Here is an 18,125-nt window from a genome sequence, read left to right on the forward strand (position 1 = left end):
ATTATTGAATCTGCTGCCTTCACCTCTTCAGATCATTTTTTAAAAAACTTGCCTCTCTGGTGCTTTATGACAATTACCTTAAACCTGTGTCCCCTGATTACTGACCCTGCTGCCAGTGAAAATAATGTCATCTCACTTATTCTGTCAAATCCCATGATATTTTTTAAAAACACCTTTAACAAGCCACCCCTTAACCTTCTCTGTTCTAAGGCGAACAATCCCAGCAGCTCCAGTCTTTTCACATTGAAGCCTCTTTTCCCTGGTATCATTCTGGTAAACCCCTCTGGCACTTTCTCCAAGGCCTATCCCGCCCTGATTTGTGTACTGGTGCAGTTACCCTCCACCCCTTCAGGTGCTCAGGTTGTACTTGGTGCTATTGAAAGGGTGAATCATTTGGTTAACCACTTTCCTTTGTCCTAGTTCTGTTTCGGAGGCTTTGAGAAACTCCAGGAGCTGAAAGTGGAAAAGCGAGTGAAGCTGGGCCTCCCTCGGCTGTTGGAGGACAGTATCCAGGTAACGCGAACCCTACGAGCCACCTCTCCACCGGCATCTGCCATGGACATCCTGGAGCAGCAGCAGAAGCGAGGTCGCAGGGGCAGGAGGGTAAGATCCATCTTCAGAGCTGCTGATCCCCTTCTGTCCTTCATGGGAACCATTAGGCCATTCAGCCCCTTCAATTCAGTGTGGTCCATTCAGTTAGATTATGGCCAATCTTCCTCTTAACTCCATTTGCCCGTCTCGGTCCCGTGTCCCAACTAAAATTTATCGTACTCAGTTTTGAAAGAGAGGCTGGGGGCAAGAAGCTGACGGATGGGCTATGGGTGGGGGGAACACATGTACAGATGGGCGATGCGGGGTTGGGGGGGCATTCTGGACAGCTGGGGTATGTGTTAACCATGTGGTCTCACTGGCAGGTTCTCATGAAGCAGGACAGCCTGGACATCTACTGTGAGAGAGATGAGGCTCGGGAGGAAGAGGAGGAGGCAGATGATGGTGACGGTGGGATTGAGGGAGATGTGGATCCACTGGAGAGGGAGGCACTAATTCAGGACCTGCCTTCCCCTGGACTGGCGCCAGAGAGGTTGCTCTTCCCTCGATGCCTGCCCTGGGCCACTAAAGTAAGGTGTGTCGTTAGTTATTGACAACATTAATCAGACTATGATTTTAAGATTTTTTTTGTCTGGTTATGTAACTTTCTGAAAAGGACACTCACCTTCACCCATTCCCACCCCCACCCAACCCTTCCTCACTGGTCAGTAGTTCCCTGGAGGTACATGCCCCATAGCAACAAGCGCTGATCATTTGCTCCGGGTCACACAGACCATTTAACTGACTGAGTGAGTGCCACAGCATTCCAGGGGATCATCCCATTTATATCCTCCCTTCCCTCTCATCCCCAGGAGACTCAACTCGATCTCCATTCGGTGACTATTCAAACCCACTCAATGTACAGCTACGCTGAAGTATCTTGATCGCACCACTGCTTAGAAATGTTTGATTGGTTTCCATTGGAATGTGCTGCTGCTGTTTGATATGCTGCATATTCTCAGCTTAAAGCCTTAGCACCTCCAATGTGAACGTGATTGTCAGTTTTGTTCACCTCACTTCTGCAGAGAGAAGGACATTGAAGATTTTCTGGAAGTCAGTAGGTGCAAGTTCATTGGATTCACCCTGGGAAAGTGAGTGAGAAAGAATTATTGCATGTGTGTATGTGTATTCTATGTTTACCTGTGTATATGTGTTGTATATATCATGTGTGTGTGTGTGTACTGCTAAATTTTTGTGTGTCAACTCAGCAGTGACAATGGGGCCAATTAAAATAAAATCTAAAACGTTTGTGTGTTCTTGCTGCCTGTCACTGGCTGTAACATCCTCCTCGCCACCTGTCGCTGCCTGTAACTACCCCCCTCACCGCCTGTCACCAGATGTAACATCCTCCTCTTTACTTTTCCATTGATATAATGATTTGGACACAAGCACGATAGAAATGATTCAGAATATTGCTGTCAACAAATTAGGGAGATTGTCAGGCTGTTCTCCCAGTGATAAGATTCTAAAATGGGAAGAGAATGCAGAGATCAGTGGCTGCAGATACATAGAGAAGACTATTAAAATAGCAAATGGGTCTCTGTGTTTTTATATAAAGGGATATTGAGCACCAAAGCAAGTGAAGTGGAACTTGTGCAAGACAGAGGTTCAAGAGGCTCCATGATAGGGAGATATTAGAACCATAGAAAGGGACTGGGGAAGATTCTTTTAGAATGGCACCAGGAATGAGAGACCATAGTTATGAAGAAAGGCTTGAGAAATCAAGTGTGGTTTTTTTTTAACTCTAATGGAGAAGGTTAAAATGGTTCAAACAGAGTTTTTCTTAACTTTGAAAAGATAGACAGTTTAGATTTGTTTACTCCTGGTTTGCAAATCGATTGCTAGGAGGCACGGACTGAGGATTAACAGGAAAAGAATGAAGGGGAAGTTAGCAGAAAGTCTTTCTGCAGATATTAAAGCATCTAAAATTGGATTTTATTGAAAGAAAAAGAAGATTGATGGATAGAGAGAAAAGGCAGGGTTGTGAGATTAGAGTGTTCCAGTTAAAGAGCTAGCAAGTGTGCGATGGGCCAATTGTCCTGTCGCCGTAATATATTGTCTGATTGTGATTCTTCCCTGTGCCTGTTCCCAACTCTGCTCAGTGTGTAATTCGCTTTCAAGTATCCTTAGTGTTTGTAGTGAAAGTAGTAAACTCCTCCAAGCTGTGTCAGCCACTCATTGATAAAAAATATTGCTTAAAAAAAAACATGCTGTGAAACTTTTCTTTTTTCAGCAATACTCAAGTTCTGTACTACGAAACAACTATTTAAAATATTCTTGTGCTCTCTGTTTCTAGTGACACAGAAACCCTGGTGGGTTTGCCCAGACCCATTCACAACAGTGTGAAAACCCTGAAACAGGTAGGAGAGTAAATACTGAGTACAATTCTTCTGAATCAAGCAGAGTTTTTATTTCTTCAAAAGAAAAGTGCACAAGCAAATATTTTAGCGAAACAGAAAGGGAAAATGCTGTTTTCTTGTTTAAAAAAAAGTACATACGCAGCAGACAAGCAGGAGGAAATTCCTATTAAGAAAACTAAAAGCTGAGTAAACGATTGTTTGCTGGAGGTACTCGCTCAAGAAGACGCCAGGAACAAACCCCACTCATCATCAGACTAAACTTACTACCACTGACATCATGTCATGTCATTCAGTATATTCCAGACAAGTGCTATAGATTTTTGCATGTTAAAGGATAATTGGGATAGTAGGTGAGTTGAGGTAGGAAATTAGCCATGATCATATTTATCAGCTGGCAGGCTAATAGGGCTGAATGGTCTACTCCAGCTCCTATTTCTTATGTCCTTGTGTGCTTGGAGTTCCTATAGAGACTGAAACTCAGCCATTGCAATTGGGAGCACGAAGGGTGAGGGGGTGGTTTATGTACCTCAGGGTGAAATCTATAAAGTGCTGACACTCACCATGAATGATTTACTGAATGCAGGGAAAGATTCTGGGCCGGATTTTCCACCCCCCCCCCCCCCGCAATCTTCCGGTCCCGCCGCAAGTCAATGGACATCCGCCTCGCCCACGGTGGGTCCGATCAGCGACGGGGCTGGAAAATTGAGAGCAAACCAGTGTGCTTCTCATGTTCAAAAAATGGTGACCAGAAAACTAGGAAGACACCGTGGCAAAATGCGGGGAATCCATCAGTAAGATATGGCCTCCTGGGCATGATAGTGAAGGAATAAAAACTCTGGATTCATTCAACAGGCAATTACATGCTGCGTTGGTGAGATGAGTTTCCTTTGAAAGAATGAACCAGTACTTCTTGCCTTTGTGATATTTTGGTGATTTATTTTGAGTTCAAGGGAAATCAAACACTTTTTTTAACTTTTTGGGTTTTTTTATCACCTAAGTCCACACTGAGCTCTCTCTCTCTCTCTCTCACTAAGTCTAGTGCTGATCAGATGCTTCCCTCGGCCTGTGTTTTGTCTAGGACAGGTTTCCACATTCCAGTTATCCTATTTTTAGGTTTACAGACAGGGAGCTTCAGGAGATTCCTCATTGAGTACAATCTGCAGTGCTGTTACAGAGATCTGCAGATCCCTCTCTCGCTCTCTCTTTTTCTCTCCCTTTCTTGCTCTCTCTCTCTCATCTTTCAGCTCCACAGCAAGATTGTTTGGGATTAATAACCCCTCCCCTCCATCTTTCACTGCACAGGTAAATACAGGTAGCTCAATAATGAGGCCACCTTTGTTTCCTTTTAGAAATTAAAGGAAATTCTTCAGGATAAGCAAAGGTTCTGTCAGTAAGTCCACTCTCTTAGGAAGACTAAAGTCTCCTGGGCCTCTTAGACATAGAACTAATTTATGAAGAATTTTAACCATTCATTTCCAATTTGAGAGGTTTCTGGGTGCAAGTTTGGCTGCCATGTTTGCCTATATAATGTGTGACTAAACTTCAAAAAGTAATTAAACGGCTGGAAAACATTTTGGGAAGTCCTGAGTGAGTGAATGGTGCTATATATATATATATATATATATATATATATTTATATAATTGCTGTCAGATGAAGACTCACAGCAGCTGTACTGATCCTGTGGAGTCACTTTATGTCGTACAAACATAGGAGGGCAGGATGCCCTGGAACTCTATGGACACCAGATTCACCATGGAATTTCTCCTGAAGCAATTTTCTCCTTTGGGCTTACTTTTGGAATGAATTTCCAGTATTCTAGCAATTGTTGGCATCAATCTTCCAGCTTTGATTGACTTTTTTTTAAAAAAAATATTCATTCAAAGGTTGTGGGTGACACTGACATGAACAATATTTGTCCCCATCCCTAAGGTGGTGAGCCACCACCTTGAACCATGGACAGTCCATATGGTGTAGGTACTCCCACAGTGCGTAGAGAGGGAGTTCATGGATTTTTTGACTCGATGATAGTGAAGGAATGGTGATGTATGTCCAGGTCAAGATGGTGTGAGTCTTGGAGGGGAACCTGCAGGTGGTGGTGGTGTTCCCCAGCCTCTACTGTCCCTGTCCTTCTAGGTGGTAGAGGTTGCAGGTTCAGAAGATGCTGTTGAAGAAACCTCGGTGAGTTGATGCTTGTGGCTTGTCCACCTCATCATGTTTCACACCTTTACCTGCAAGAAAGGCCACTTTGACTATTTGATGCCATTGGGACTCTGCAAAGCTGAGAGGCCAACCTGGGTTAATAAATGTTTCAAAGTGACTGTGTTTACAAATGGCATTTTCCATTAGTTTGATGTGTCAATTAGCAGAGCACTGGCTAGAGGGTCATTTTGATTTGCAACTGGGAGCCCAAATAGATCAGTCTGCAGCGAAGCAACAGCTGAATGGGACTCTGTGCAAGTTAGGTTATGGGCAGCAGAGCCTTGGATGGGCTAAAGTTTATGAAGGATGAGAATTTGACCCAGGGAACATTAGGGTAGTCAGGTCTCAAGGCAATAAAGGAATTGATAAAGTTTTCAGCAGCTGATGAGCTGAGATTGAGGAAGAGACAAGCAATTTTACAGAGGTGGAAGCAGGTGGTCATGGAGATGGAGACAATATAAGATCAGAAGCTCAGCACAGAGTCAAATGGGATATCAAGGTTGATTCAACATTAGGCAATAGTCATGGAATGGGGTGGGGTCTAAGTCCTTCTAAGGCTACTAATAACTAATAACTGCTACTAACCTTGCAACTAGGGACCATAAATATGTGATGTTTACTGATAAATGCAATAGGAAAGTAAGAAATTTATTTTACTCGGGATGGTTAGAATATGGAACTCGCTACCACAGGAAATGGTTGTGGCAAACCGCTTAGATGCCTTCAGAAGGAAACTAGACGTAACATGAGAGAAAAGGGAATAAAAAGATAAGCTGGAAGGCTGAGATGGGAATGGGAGGAGACATGTATGGAGTATAAACACCAGCATAGTCTAATTGAGCCAAATGGCCTGTGCCTGTTGTGCAGAATCTATGTAAGTCTAACTTGAACAGGCTTGTGGCTGGATTTACGATCTGGCGCTACAGCATTTTATTGAGTCTGATGATGCTGCCATTCTGTCAGCTGAACTATTGGGAGGGTGAGGCCAGGAGTGGGCTGTGTTGTGATGCCCTCCATGATGCAATAGTCTGCTGCGATTGACTGCCTTGGCTCAACATGGGTCTTCTAATGGGCCATCAAGAAGCTTGATGTGACTAAGTAATTACGCCAGGACATCCATTGGCTGAAGAAAAGTATTTTTTTAAAAAAAAATTGGTTTTGTGTTTTTCCTCCATTAGCACAAGTACGTATCCATCGCAGAAGTACAGGCCAAGATGGAGGAAGAGTTGCAGAAATCCCCAGTGTCACTGGTAAGGATTGTGCAGTGTGTACCCACCCCATGGTACGTAGAGTTCATGAGGAACAACGGAGGGCTCTTAGGCAATCACACCCTTTCTATATGCATTCTGTTCAATGGGGCTTAAGAGCAGGGCATGGAGGTGACCTTCAATCCACTTACTTGCCTCGTGTGAGTATCACTCGAAAGCTTTGACTTGCCAATGGATTCCTTCCCCAGCCCTCCATTGCCTGATTTTGTTACCTTCCACAGTGGGCGATTCTAAATGACCCCATTGTTAGAATACCTTGCGTAAGCACCTATTTTACATTTTTTGTCCCTAATATACATTTAATGTTGCTTGGAAATATGCAGAGTGAGGTAGCCAGTATTGAGAGATTAAGTAGACATTCTGATTAGCTGAGTTACCTCTTGAAGGAAAGATTCAAAAGTTTTGCAGAACTTCCTCAGGACTGGATTGAGTAGAGTCCAAGATGCACAGTCTAGTGTCCTCCGGCAATGACAAAACACCAGGTAGCCATCCACACAAACTACAAAGACTATTTGTTTCCAAGACAGTGTGTCAACAATCTTTCTCCCCAAGGACAATCCCACAATGGAACAAGCTGCCAAAATCACAACCCCGTTACTTGAAACCTTCAAGACCCATCTCGAATTTATTTCCATTTATAAGCCTTTCATTACCAGGGTTGCCAACTCAGCAGGTCAGACCTGATTTACTCACATAAGTGTTGGCAGAATACGGGTATTAGCCTGTGATTGCTGATACACCAAAAGCAGAAGCCAACCAAGTGGAAGGAAAGGCTGTAATCAGCCAAAAGCTTCTGAAGGGTATATACCCCCCGCCATCCCCCCACCTGCTGCAAGTATAAAGTAGGATATAAAGTAGCTTCAACTCATGGTAACTTACTGCACTCTTAGCAACTGGGGGGGAATATTCTCACCCAACTCAACGATTGTTGTGCAGTTTAACAACAGACTGAACTGAGTAACATTAAACAAAATGATTACAATTCTGCCTTTTCCTTGAACACAGGGAGCTGAGGAGGTAGAACAGACCCCAGTTGAGATCCTGTATCAGGCAATGTTATACAACCTACCTCAGTATATGGTGAGTATTGGCTATACACAGCCCATGTCTCAACAGTACCTTTGTCCCGATCAGTACCATTCTTCTGCTTTTATTCCCAATTTCCTAAGCCCCTGCCACCTCTCCAGGACCAGTTCATTGATTGAGGGGGTCAGATTCACAGGGGCCAGCACACCCTCCCATCCCTAGGCCCTCTTCTGGTGCATGAATCAGAGGTGCCACTTTGGCTGAGATCCACTCAGACTGGGGGTCAAACCAGGGATTGTCCTTTGCTGTGCTGCCCCTTAAAACCTGCTGTGTTTCTTGTTTTTCCATTTCACTCCGTGCTTTTCCTTTCCACTGGAAAGAGGTCACTGGATCAGGAGCAGGAATCTCCTGAGTTCTTTCATCTCTCTCTATAGGAACAGTCCTGAGGCCAGACTGGGATTTGAACCTATGCTCTTTAATGTGTCTTACATTGGCCTTACCAACTGACCCCTTGCAGATGTTGCAAAGTATTAAATCTTATTGTTTGTTCCCCTACTTCTGCCCAATTCCATTTCCAACTTTTTAACTTGTTCCCCTTGGCGTGAGCCCTGCTTGAAAATCCTCATATTATTCTGAATACCAGTTTAGCACAGTGTCCAATTCCTTTCCTCAATAGGTTTTATACTTACTTGGGTGTCAGCCATAAATTGGTTAGTAGCATTTTCACCTTCAAGTCTGAAGGTTGTGGGTTGAAACCTTACTCCAGAAACTTGAGCCCAAAAATCTAGGCTAACACCCCAGTACTGAGGGTGTGCTGCACTGCCATCTTTAGGATGAGACTTTGAAGTCAGGAGAACGTAAATATATTGCCTGGTGCCTTTTCATAAAAGAGCAGGGGATTTCTTCCCACTGTCCTGGCTAATATTCATCCTGCAACCGGCATCACTAAAAACAAATTATCTGGTCATTATCACATTGCTGTTTGTGGGAGCTTGCTGTGCGCAAACTGGCTGCTGCATGTCCTAACAGTGACTGCACTTCAAAAGTACTTGCTTGGCTGTACAGTGATTTGTCAAAGGTGTGCTAAAATGCACTTTCTTTCCTTCTTAACTAACAGTTTTTGATGGGGTGGTGGGGTGTTATGATTCTACAGATAGCACTGCTGAAGATCCAGCTGGCTGCTGCCCCCACATCCAAGGCAAAGACTGACTCTATCAATATCTTGGCTGATCTCCTGCCTGAAGAGATGCCGTGAGTTTTGTTCAGATAATGTTTTCAGTGACTCCTTTCTGCATTTGTTTGTGTCCTTATTTGGAACGTTTCCCCTAAAATAACAAGGTCTGTTTGATTTTCAATATGTCCGTTATCCTCCTGCTACTCGTTGCACAAGGGCTCTGGTTTTCCTGTGGTGTTTCCCCACCTCTTCAGGAGATGCTCATCCAAGTCAAGCCAAATTCCATTTTCCAACATCACGACACTCGGTGCACGTTAGTTGCATTCGTTATTTGTGAAGCTGGAGAGATGCGACCATTGGGCCCATGATTAGTCTTCATGCCTGGGCCTAAACAAAACTGCTGACCCTGGAGTGAGAGGAGAGGAAGGACTTTGTCTGATATTATTTCCCCTTCTCGCCAACCCTAGCCCCAGCCCAGAACACAACAGTTGTCCCAGACCAATGCAATGTCACTTGGGCAAATGCAAATTGGAATCAAACTTGGGATTGTCCTGAGCATATCCCAGTCCACACTGGGGGTTATTTCATGACCATATCCCCGTGCCACACTGGGGGGTTTTCCACTATTATACCCCAGTGCCACACTGGGGGTTAATTCATGTCCATATCCCAGTGCCACACTGGGGTTTTTTCCACTATTATATCCAGGTTATTTCACGACTGTCCTGGTGCCAACTGGCTGACCCTATTACGAACAGAACTATCAGCATCTCTTTAAGTTAGTTCACAGTAGTTCACAGAGGAAGCAATAATAATAGAGTATTTAATATTTCAGTGGGATAGATTCTCCTCTTTGTTACACTTACGCAGCAATACTGTGCTACAAAGCATGAAGTTGGGGATTGACGTCAACAGGCACAAGGAGATCATTGTTAAAGCTATCTCGGCACTGATGCTCCTGTTACTCAAGCATCTCAAACTCAACCATGTCTACCAGGTAAACAACACTAGAGGCACTGACCGAGTGGGGGGAGTGTGGGTTGGTGGGTGCAGTGTAGGGCGTGGGTTTCGTTTCCCGAACTCAGTGCAATTTCTCACCTTGAGCTGTATTAAGTGACAATCATCCTCCAGCTGCCAAATGGAAGCATTGTGCCTCCTAGTGGTCAACCAGGGAGCACTGGACCAAGTCTGTGAACTTACGGCTCTTTGCAATCTTGGCAGCTAAGGTACCGAGTCTGGATGGAATGCAAAACGGGCTCAGCTAGGGGGAAATGCCCAACAAAGTAATGGAAATAATAAGGGATGAGAGGGAGGATAAACAGTTATAAAATACTTCCACATGTGTCTGACCTGTTGCTGGTTAGTCATACAGTGGAGAATTCACAAGTATTAGATCTAGAAAATCAATCTTATTTCAAACACAGAACAGAATGGCTATAAGACATCAGGCAGTGGGATAAAATGTATATGTCCCATTAACTGTGATTCATTCTGAATGACAGTTCTATATCTAAATCCTCGATTATGTTTTAGCCTCTAACTCACTCTTGGATATCCACTATTCTATCCACAAACCACCCAGACCCCTGGATTAGATTCCAAACTGTGACTCACTTGCTTCAATGTCAGCCTGAAAAGTAATATTAAATGTGAAGCTGGTTATCCCCTTTCTGTTCTCTGGTGTTACAGAGTCAGTAGAAGTTATTCATCCAGGGAAGGATTCTTATTGATCCTTGATTGACAAGGGAGTCAAAGGCTATGGGGATAGACAGGAATCTTATGATCCTATCAAATGGTAGAGCAGGCTCGAGGGGCTGAATGGCCTACTCCTAATTCTTGTGTTCTTGTGGATGAGCACTGATGTTTGAGATGCAGTGCAGTTTGGATAGTCCCTCCACAGTCACACAGCGGGCTAGCCTGCACCTTCCATTTATTCATTCCCCTATGACGTTCCAATGCAGGCTGTGCTGATCCATACTTTTAATGGTGAGGAGAGGTGGTTGATTCACAGTGTCCGCAATTGGTTCTTGACCCTCCCCCCATGCCTCCCCCCTCCACCTCACCCTGCGTGCGCCCCCCCCCACACCCCCCCCCACCCCTTGTGCTCTCCTACATCCTCCTCATCTAGCCACAGGTATTCTGACGGGGTGTTCTAAATTCAATAGAATCATAGAAGAGTTACAGCACAGAAAGAGGCCATTCAGCCCATCACATCTGCGCCGGCTGAAAAAGAAAAAGAAAACTGGCTGCCCGTTTTAATCCCACTTTCCAGCACCCAGTCTGCAGCTCTGTAGGTTACAGCACTTTAGGTGCAGATCCAGGTGCCTTTTAAATGAGTTGGGGGTTTCTGCCTTCAGGCAGTGAATTCCAAACGCCCACCACCCTCTGGGTGAAGAAGCTTTTCCCCATGTCCCCTCGAATCCTTGTATCAATCATCTCAAATCTGTGCCCCCTGGTAACTGTCTGCTCCACTAAGGGAAACAGAGCATCTCTGTCTATCTAGGCCCTTCATAATCCTGTACAACTCAATCAGGTCACCCCTCTGCCTCCGTTCCAAGGAAAACAACCCCAGCCTATCCAATTTTTCCTCATAGCTGCAATTTTCAAGACCTGGCAACATTCTTGTAAATCTCTTCCATACTCTCTCCAGAGCAGTTATGTCCTCCTTGTAATGTGGCAACCAGAACTGTACACAAAATTCCAGTCTAACCAGCATTATATACAGTTCCATCATTATGTCCCTGTTTTTGTAGCCTATACCTCATCCAATAAAGGAAAGCATTCCATATGCTTCCTTTGTCACCTTATCCAGCTGTCCTGTCACCTTCGGGGACCAGTGGACATGCACACCAAGGTCTCTCACTTCCTCTACCCCTCCCAGTATCCTCCCATTTATTGTATATTCCCTTGCTTCGTTTGCCCTTCCCAAATGCATTACCTCATACTTCTCTGGATTGAATTCCATCTGCCGCTTTTCCGCCCACTCAACCAGACATTGATATCATTCTGGAGACAACAGCTATCCTTTTCACTATCGACTACAATTTTTATGTCATCTGCAAATTTCCCAAACATGCCACCAATTCACTTCTTGGGGCGTCATGTATTCCTCAAAGAGGCACCATGAGTCTTTGAAGTGACATCCTGTCCAGGAGCTGCACAAATGTACGGCAGCCATGTCGGCTGGTGATCTTTTTTTCCCCGAACCTTGTGTGATTTCCCCCTCCAGCTCCCTTTCTAAAAGCTAACAGGCTTTTCTTCTGCTATTCGCCTTGTGAACAATTAGTTATCAGTCCTATTCATTGGTCTTCAAAATTTTAAATCAAAACAGAAAATGCTGGAAAACATTCCGGAAGTCAGGCAGCATCTGTGGAAAGAGAAACTGACTTAACACTCGGAGTTGATGGCCTTTCATCTGAACTAGAAGGCGTTAGAGAATGAAGAGTTTTGTTTAAGCCAGATCAGAGCCTGTGAAGGGGCTGAAAGGAACAAACAATTGGGAAGCTCTGTCACAGGGTGGGAGGCAGAGTGATTAACCAACAATAGGGATGATGGGGGCAAGGCAAAAAGACAATAAGAAAAGACCTACACAAAAGAGGTATAAATGGTTACTGCAGAATAGCAGAGGGGGAAGGAGCAGGAAAACCTGGCAAAAGTAGAGTAGGGCCCGTGGCCTGGGAATGTGATTTTAAAGTTTGAATAGGAGATGATCTCTTCTTACTCTCCTCTTTGCCTTCCCTCCTAGTTTGAATATGTTTCCCAGCATTTGGTATTTGCTAACTGCATCCCACTGATTCTGAAGTTCTTCAATCAGAGCATCATGTCCTATGTCACCGCCAAGAACAGGTGAGAAAGGTGAACTCTGAAATCAAACCCAGCTAGTGAGCAGCCCATCTTAAACTAATGGTGCCCCTCTGGGTTATTATTTGGGTTACTGTCCAAGAACCCCTGCTGTAAAGCCCACGTGTGGGCATTGTGAGAGGTCAGGCAGGCTTGGCCAAGATGCCTCCCATGATCGAATGGCTTGCAGGCACTCACTGATCAGAGTCTTTTCTCTCAAGAATGGGGGTACCTTTGGTAAGGTACCAGGGAGCAGCAGGTGCCTATGGAAGGAATGTTAGCACCTTCAGAGGGGGAGGAAATCTGTGCTGAGAAAGCCAACTCCATCTGGCCTGAATGCTCGTTAGCGGAATGCTCGGTTGGGGGAAATTAAAACTCTCTTTTTTTCCCCCTAACTTCTCCTCCTCCTCCTCAGGCTAGCCTTCCATTCCAAAGGTGCCAGTCTTTCTCCATGACCTCCCCATATCACCATCAAGCCTAGGCAGAGTTAATTGCAGCCTTCAGGAGTTATCGCAACTGAGTTCAAAACTGTCCTCTGCTCCTCTCATTTTCTAGCAGGGCTACCTCTCACTGAATAGGGATAAGGGACTGCAATGGTGACTGAGTTTTCTTCTTCCCTGAGTTAGGACAGCACAGCCCATTGTAATTCCCTGACTGAGTTTAGGTGCCTCTGATTAAACCTGGGACCTTCCCGTATCTGTAACAATCAAAGACTCTCTGATTGCGACAGGATTTTTTAACTGTTCAAAGCTAACGCTTTTCTGTATAAAAAGAAGCATATGGAATTCTTCACTTTATAAACAGAAACGTAGAATACAAAAGCAAGGAGGTTATACTGAATCATTATAAATGGCTGGTTAGGCCTCAGCTGCAGTCTGGGCACCAAACTTTAGGAAGAATGTCAAGGCCTTGGAGAAGGCGCAGATGACATTTATTAGAATTGTACCAGGGATGAGGGACTTCAGTTTGGTGGAGAGACCAGAGAAGCTTGGATTGTACTCCTAAGGGCAGAAAAGATTAAGGGGCGAATCAGGAGCTGTTTAAAATTAGGAGGTGTTTTTGTAGATAGGAAGAAATTATTTTCACTTGAAGAAGGGCCACAGATTTAAAATAATTGGCAAAAAAAGCTAGGGAAGATGAGCGTTTTCTTTCCTGTTGTTTTGATCTGGAATGCACTCTCTGCTGGGGTGATGGAAGCAAATTCAATAGCAACTTTCAAAGGGAAATTGGACCTGCACTTAAAAAAAGAAGAAATATTTTCAGGAATATGGGAAAGAGATGGGGAGTGGCACTAATTAGATGTCTTTCAGACACCCAGCACAGAAACAATGGGCTAAATGGCCTCCTGTGTGCTGCATGATTCTAGATGTTATTTGAAGGAAGAGCAGGATTGTTAAGTACATTGTTAAGTATTGATCCTGTACATAACTGGGATATCTGAGGATGGGAGTAGGGGAATCCAATCACAGAACAAGTTCTGCTGTGTGTCTGCCTGTTCTTTAGCAATGATTTAACCCAGGATTCATACAGTGAGAACCAGGTGTGAATGTTGTGTTAGATCACTGAAGTCATTTTTTTGAAAGTTTGAGCAGTTTACGCCAAGGACTTTGCCTTAATTATTCTGTTTCTTTGTGTGCACAGTATCTGCGTCCTAGACTACCCTCATTGTGTAATCCACGAATTGCCAGAACTCACCACAGAGGTTCTGGTAAGTACGGAAGACATTGAAATCAGAATCTGTCCTGTGATACTGGGTCATACTGAGTAACAAGGCTGCAGCTGAGCTGAAATGGTGGAGCCCTGATGGTTAGCTTCCCACTCCTGAGGAAGGAAGGCAGAACTCAGCCACTCCCTGATTCCTGCTGGGAAGGGCAGGTATATGTACATATTGAGTGAGGATAGGATGCCTTCTGTGACAGCCAGAGAGCTGCCAGTATTATAGAGCCCAGCATCAGTTGCCATCTTCAGGTTTGGAGGCACAGCAGAATTAATCAGCCCACATGGTTCCAGCATTAATCATTGCACCACACTAATTTGGCCCACATTTTTATCTTTATAGCAAGTCATGTGTTCAAGTCCCATTCCGCTCAGTGCAGTGCTGAAGGAAAGCTGCCCTGTTACAGGCGATAGCTTTAGTTCAGCCATTAAGTAGTTTCCCTCATTTGGGAGGTGCAATTTGGAGAAAGCAGAGAGTTCTCCCAACTCCTCAGCTTATACTCCCCCCTTGTACGAGCCTCAGCAGAAACAGACCTGGAGCTCGTTTATCTTGTTTGTTTGTGGCACATGCGTCTTGCACAAGTAGAAGAGAGCAGCCGAGGACTAACCAGTAACTCACTTGGAGGGAATTGGACGGCCCGCTGGTTTAGTCCATCCTCTGGGGTCAGCATTATAATTCAACCCATGCTCTCAGGGTCACTGTCTCTTCCCTCAGTATGAGGGAAGGTGCTGAGTGAATTTGAAGCAAACGAATTTGAGTCAGTTCCTAGTGGGCATGAATCCAAAACTTAACGATGACTGAAATTCAACAGTAAATTGTGCATTTCCCAGAGAGGCCAGAAGGTCATTGATGTTCAGGAAGTGTCATCCTGGATGGGATTGAGATGCATGCTTGGATCAGGATAAGAGAAGCTTCACTGAATGTTCAATCTGTGCAACAGTGCGTGAGGGGATGTGGCGTTGTGATCTACCCATATTCAACACACACATTCCTCTTCACCCACCAGCCCTGGACACATCGACCTACATCGGCTCCCAGTATAGCAATGCCTTGAATTTAAAATTCTCATCCTCCTGATCAAGTCAGTTCATAACCTCACCTCACTCCTGTCTCTGAAACATCCTCCAGCCCCACAACTCTCCAAGGTCCCTGCATTCCTCCAACTCTAGCCTCTCAAACATCAACCACTTCCATTGTGTTCAGCTCTTTAGGTCCTAAGCTCTGGAACTCCCCCCTGAAAACTGTCTATCCCTGTCCTATTTTATCACTCTCCTTAAAACCTTACCTAGCTTTTAGTATCATGTCCCAGTATCATCATCTCCATCTCTGTGTCAATTTGTGTTTGAAGTGCACTGGGATGTTTTAATATATTAAAGGGACTATATAAAGACAAGTTGTTGTTTGTTCTGCCTCTAGGAAGCTGGTGACCACACCCAGTTCTGCTGGAGGAATCTCTTCTCGTGCATCAACCTGCTGCGTATCCTAAACAAGCTCACCAAATGGAAACACTCCCGCATCATGGTGAGAATAAAGGTTGATCTGTTTTGTGGGTTCCTTGGTTACACCACAAGCGTCAACAAGGATCCCAGTAGCTGACAGCACATCTACAGTGAAACTCGAGCTAAAATGGTGCTTTTCAGGCATGTGCTGTGCCCCACCCCTCACTCTCTCCCCATTACCATAGAACAGTGCTGAGTCAGAGAGCCTGACTGGCTTTTACCACTGCATTGTCCAATTTGTAGATACATGTTTCATGGAAAATGAATCAGTCATGCTACCTTCAGTCTATCGCCTACTCAGCACTGGCCAGTTGTGCGCTCGCTGTTTAATCTCATTCTCACGGTCACCTACATATTGGCTGTGGCCCCTTAAACCTAGTGGAGAGAAGCACAGGTGACAAGAAATAACCTTCCTACAAGACACAAAAATGTCCCTTTGAAAGCCCATGGTTATGAATGACGATGACCCTGTTGATTTTTTTTTTTGGAGTCGAAAATGTTCATCAATTTGTTCGTTGACTACCTGCATCTTCTGGTTTCTTTTTAGATGCTTGTGGTTTTCAAGTCGGCCCCAATTTTAAAGCGGGTGCTGAGGGCAAAGCAGGCAATGCTGCAGCTCTACGCACTGAAACTGCTGAAATTCCAAACCAAGTACCTGGGGCGCCAGTGGAGGAAGAGTAACATGAAGATCATGTCTGCCATCTACCACAAAGTGCGACACCGCCTCAACGATGACTGGGCATACGGAAACGGTATGGCAAAGAAAATCAGACCCATGTGTGGTTAGTTAGGCTGGGTCAGCAATGCACACTGTATACTGGACCAGCAGCAGCGCAGGACTTTGAGGTTCCAATTGGGCACCCACTTTTGTAATTTAGAAGATGTTCAGCAGTCAATTTGCACACAGTAAGATCCCACAAACAGCCCAGATTATCTATTTTAGTGATGCCAGTTGAGGGATAAATATTGGTCAGGACACTGAGGGAGACCTCCCATGCTGTTCTTGCAGTGTGATTGTGGGGTCTTTCATGTTGATCTGAGAGCACAGAGGGGATCTCGGTTTAATGGCACCTCCAACAGTGCAGCACTCCTTTACTCGGATTGTCAGTTTAGAAAGCCTGTTCAGCCTTTCCCAAATAGTGTTAACCACTCGGTTCTGGCACCACCCTTGTAAATCTGGGATATCGATTAGTTTCCAACTGCAATAAGTTCTGACGTCTGTCTTCCTACAGATATTGATGCTCGACCCTGGGATTTCCAGGCAGAGGAGTGCGGCCTGAGAGTCAATATTGAGATGTTCAACAGCCGACGCTATGGTCTGCACCACAGTGACCTGGAGTTTGCCCCAGTGGACAACTGCCTCCAGAGCGTCCTGGGCCATCATGTCTCGCTGCCTGAGGATTTTCGCTACAGCTATGAGCTCTGGTTGGAGAGAGAGGTTTTTGCCCATCCCATCCGCTGGGAGGATCTTCTTCAGCCTCTAACTTAATGAGGACAGCTCACCTCTCGAGCTGGTGCTTCTATAATGACCTGTCTTCAAAAGACTTTTTTTCAATGAAAAACCCATCTCAGCAGTTATTTGGTGTTTGGTTTTTAACCTCATTTCGCGGGGGTGGTGATTTTGCAGCTTCATTTATTCCACCCTCCCCGCCCCCCACCCCCCACCGCCCCAGCCCCAGCCCCTGCACACTGCCACCCAAGGGTCTGTGGTGACTGAGTGGGTGCATCCACATCTCATTCTGGAGTCAGTCACTTACAGCCGTCTGGACCAGGACATAGGGGCCATTCAGACGGGATTTTCCACCCGCCCACTTCAATTGACAGATCAGGAACTGAATGGAGCTTGACGCATGTTTTACTGTTGTAGACTTGAGTAATGCAGTGTTTACTGCATTGGTACAGGGAGGGGACTGGGTTCTCTTCATGTCCTACTGGTGCATTAAATGTGAAAAACATTGCACCACCTCTTTCCCCCCTCCCAGCCCCCACCTCTTTTACAGAAAAACCGAAAGGTGTTTACTTCAAGGTGATTTTTATTCAAAGTGCACTGTGACCTGGAAAGGCCCAACCATCTTCAGCTGCTTCATCAATGACCTTCCTTCCATCATATGGTCAGAAGTGGGGATGTTCACTGATGATTGCACAATATTCAGCACCATTCATGGCTCCTCAGATACTGAAGCAGTCCATGTCCAAATGCAGCAAGACCTGGACAATATCCAGGCTTGGGCTGACAAGTGGCAAGAAACATTTGTGCCACACAAGTGCCAGGCAATGACCATCGCCAACAAGAGAGAATCTAATCATCACCCCTCGACGTTCAATGGCATTACCATCACTGAATCTCCCACTATCAACATCCTGGGGGTTACCATTGACCAGAAACTGAACTGGACTAGCCATATAAATACTGTGGTTACAAGAGCAGGTCAGAGGCTAGGAATCCTACAGCA

At 45.0% G+C, this 18,125-nt stretch overlaps 1 protein-coding gene across 1 annotated transcript in view; it reads left to right on the forward strand.

Moving 5' to 3' along the window:
• The window catches only part of LOC121285927 (striatin-interacting protein 1-like), a 38,561-nt gene extending 21,251 nt beyond the window's left edge, over window positions 1-17,310 (forward strand). The window contains exons 10-22 of the mRNA XM_041202881.1: window positions 421-603; window positions 915-1,123; window positions 1,614-1,679; window positions 2,885-2,948; window positions 6,327-6,398; window positions 7,422-7,496; window positions 8,596-8,693; window positions 9,487-9,613; window positions 12,362-12,462; window positions 14,098-14,164; window positions 15,590-15,694; window positions 16,220-16,424; window positions 16,905-17,310. Coding sequence (XP_041058815.1) covers window positions 421-603; window positions 915-1,123; window positions 1,614-1,679; window positions 2,885-2,948; window positions 6,327-6,398; window positions 7,422-7,496; window positions 8,596-8,693; window positions 9,487-9,613; window positions 12,362-12,462; window positions 14,098-14,164; window positions 15,590-15,694; window positions 16,220-16,424; window positions 16,905-17,161 — 1,629 coding nt within the window. The 3' untranslated portion in view covers window positions 17,162-17,310. The remainder of the gene's footprint in view (window positions 1-420; window positions 604-914; window positions 1,124-1,613; window positions 1,680-2,884; window positions 2,949-6,326; window positions 6,399-7,421; window positions 7,497-8,595; window positions 8,694-9,486; window positions 9,614-12,361; window positions 12,463-14,097; window positions 14,165-15,589; window positions 15,695-16,219; window positions 16,425-16,904) is intronic.
• The last annotated feature ends 815 nt before the right edge of the window (window positions 17,311-18,125 follow it).

Source organism: Carcharodon carcharias, chromosome 13 (genome assembly GCF_017639515.1).
Source record: "Carcharodon carcharias isolate sCarCar2 chromosome 13, sCarCar2.pri, whole genome shotgun sequence".
NCBI lineage: Eukaryota > Metazoa > Chordata > Chondrichthyes > Lamniformes > Lamnidae > Carcharodon > Carcharodon carcharias.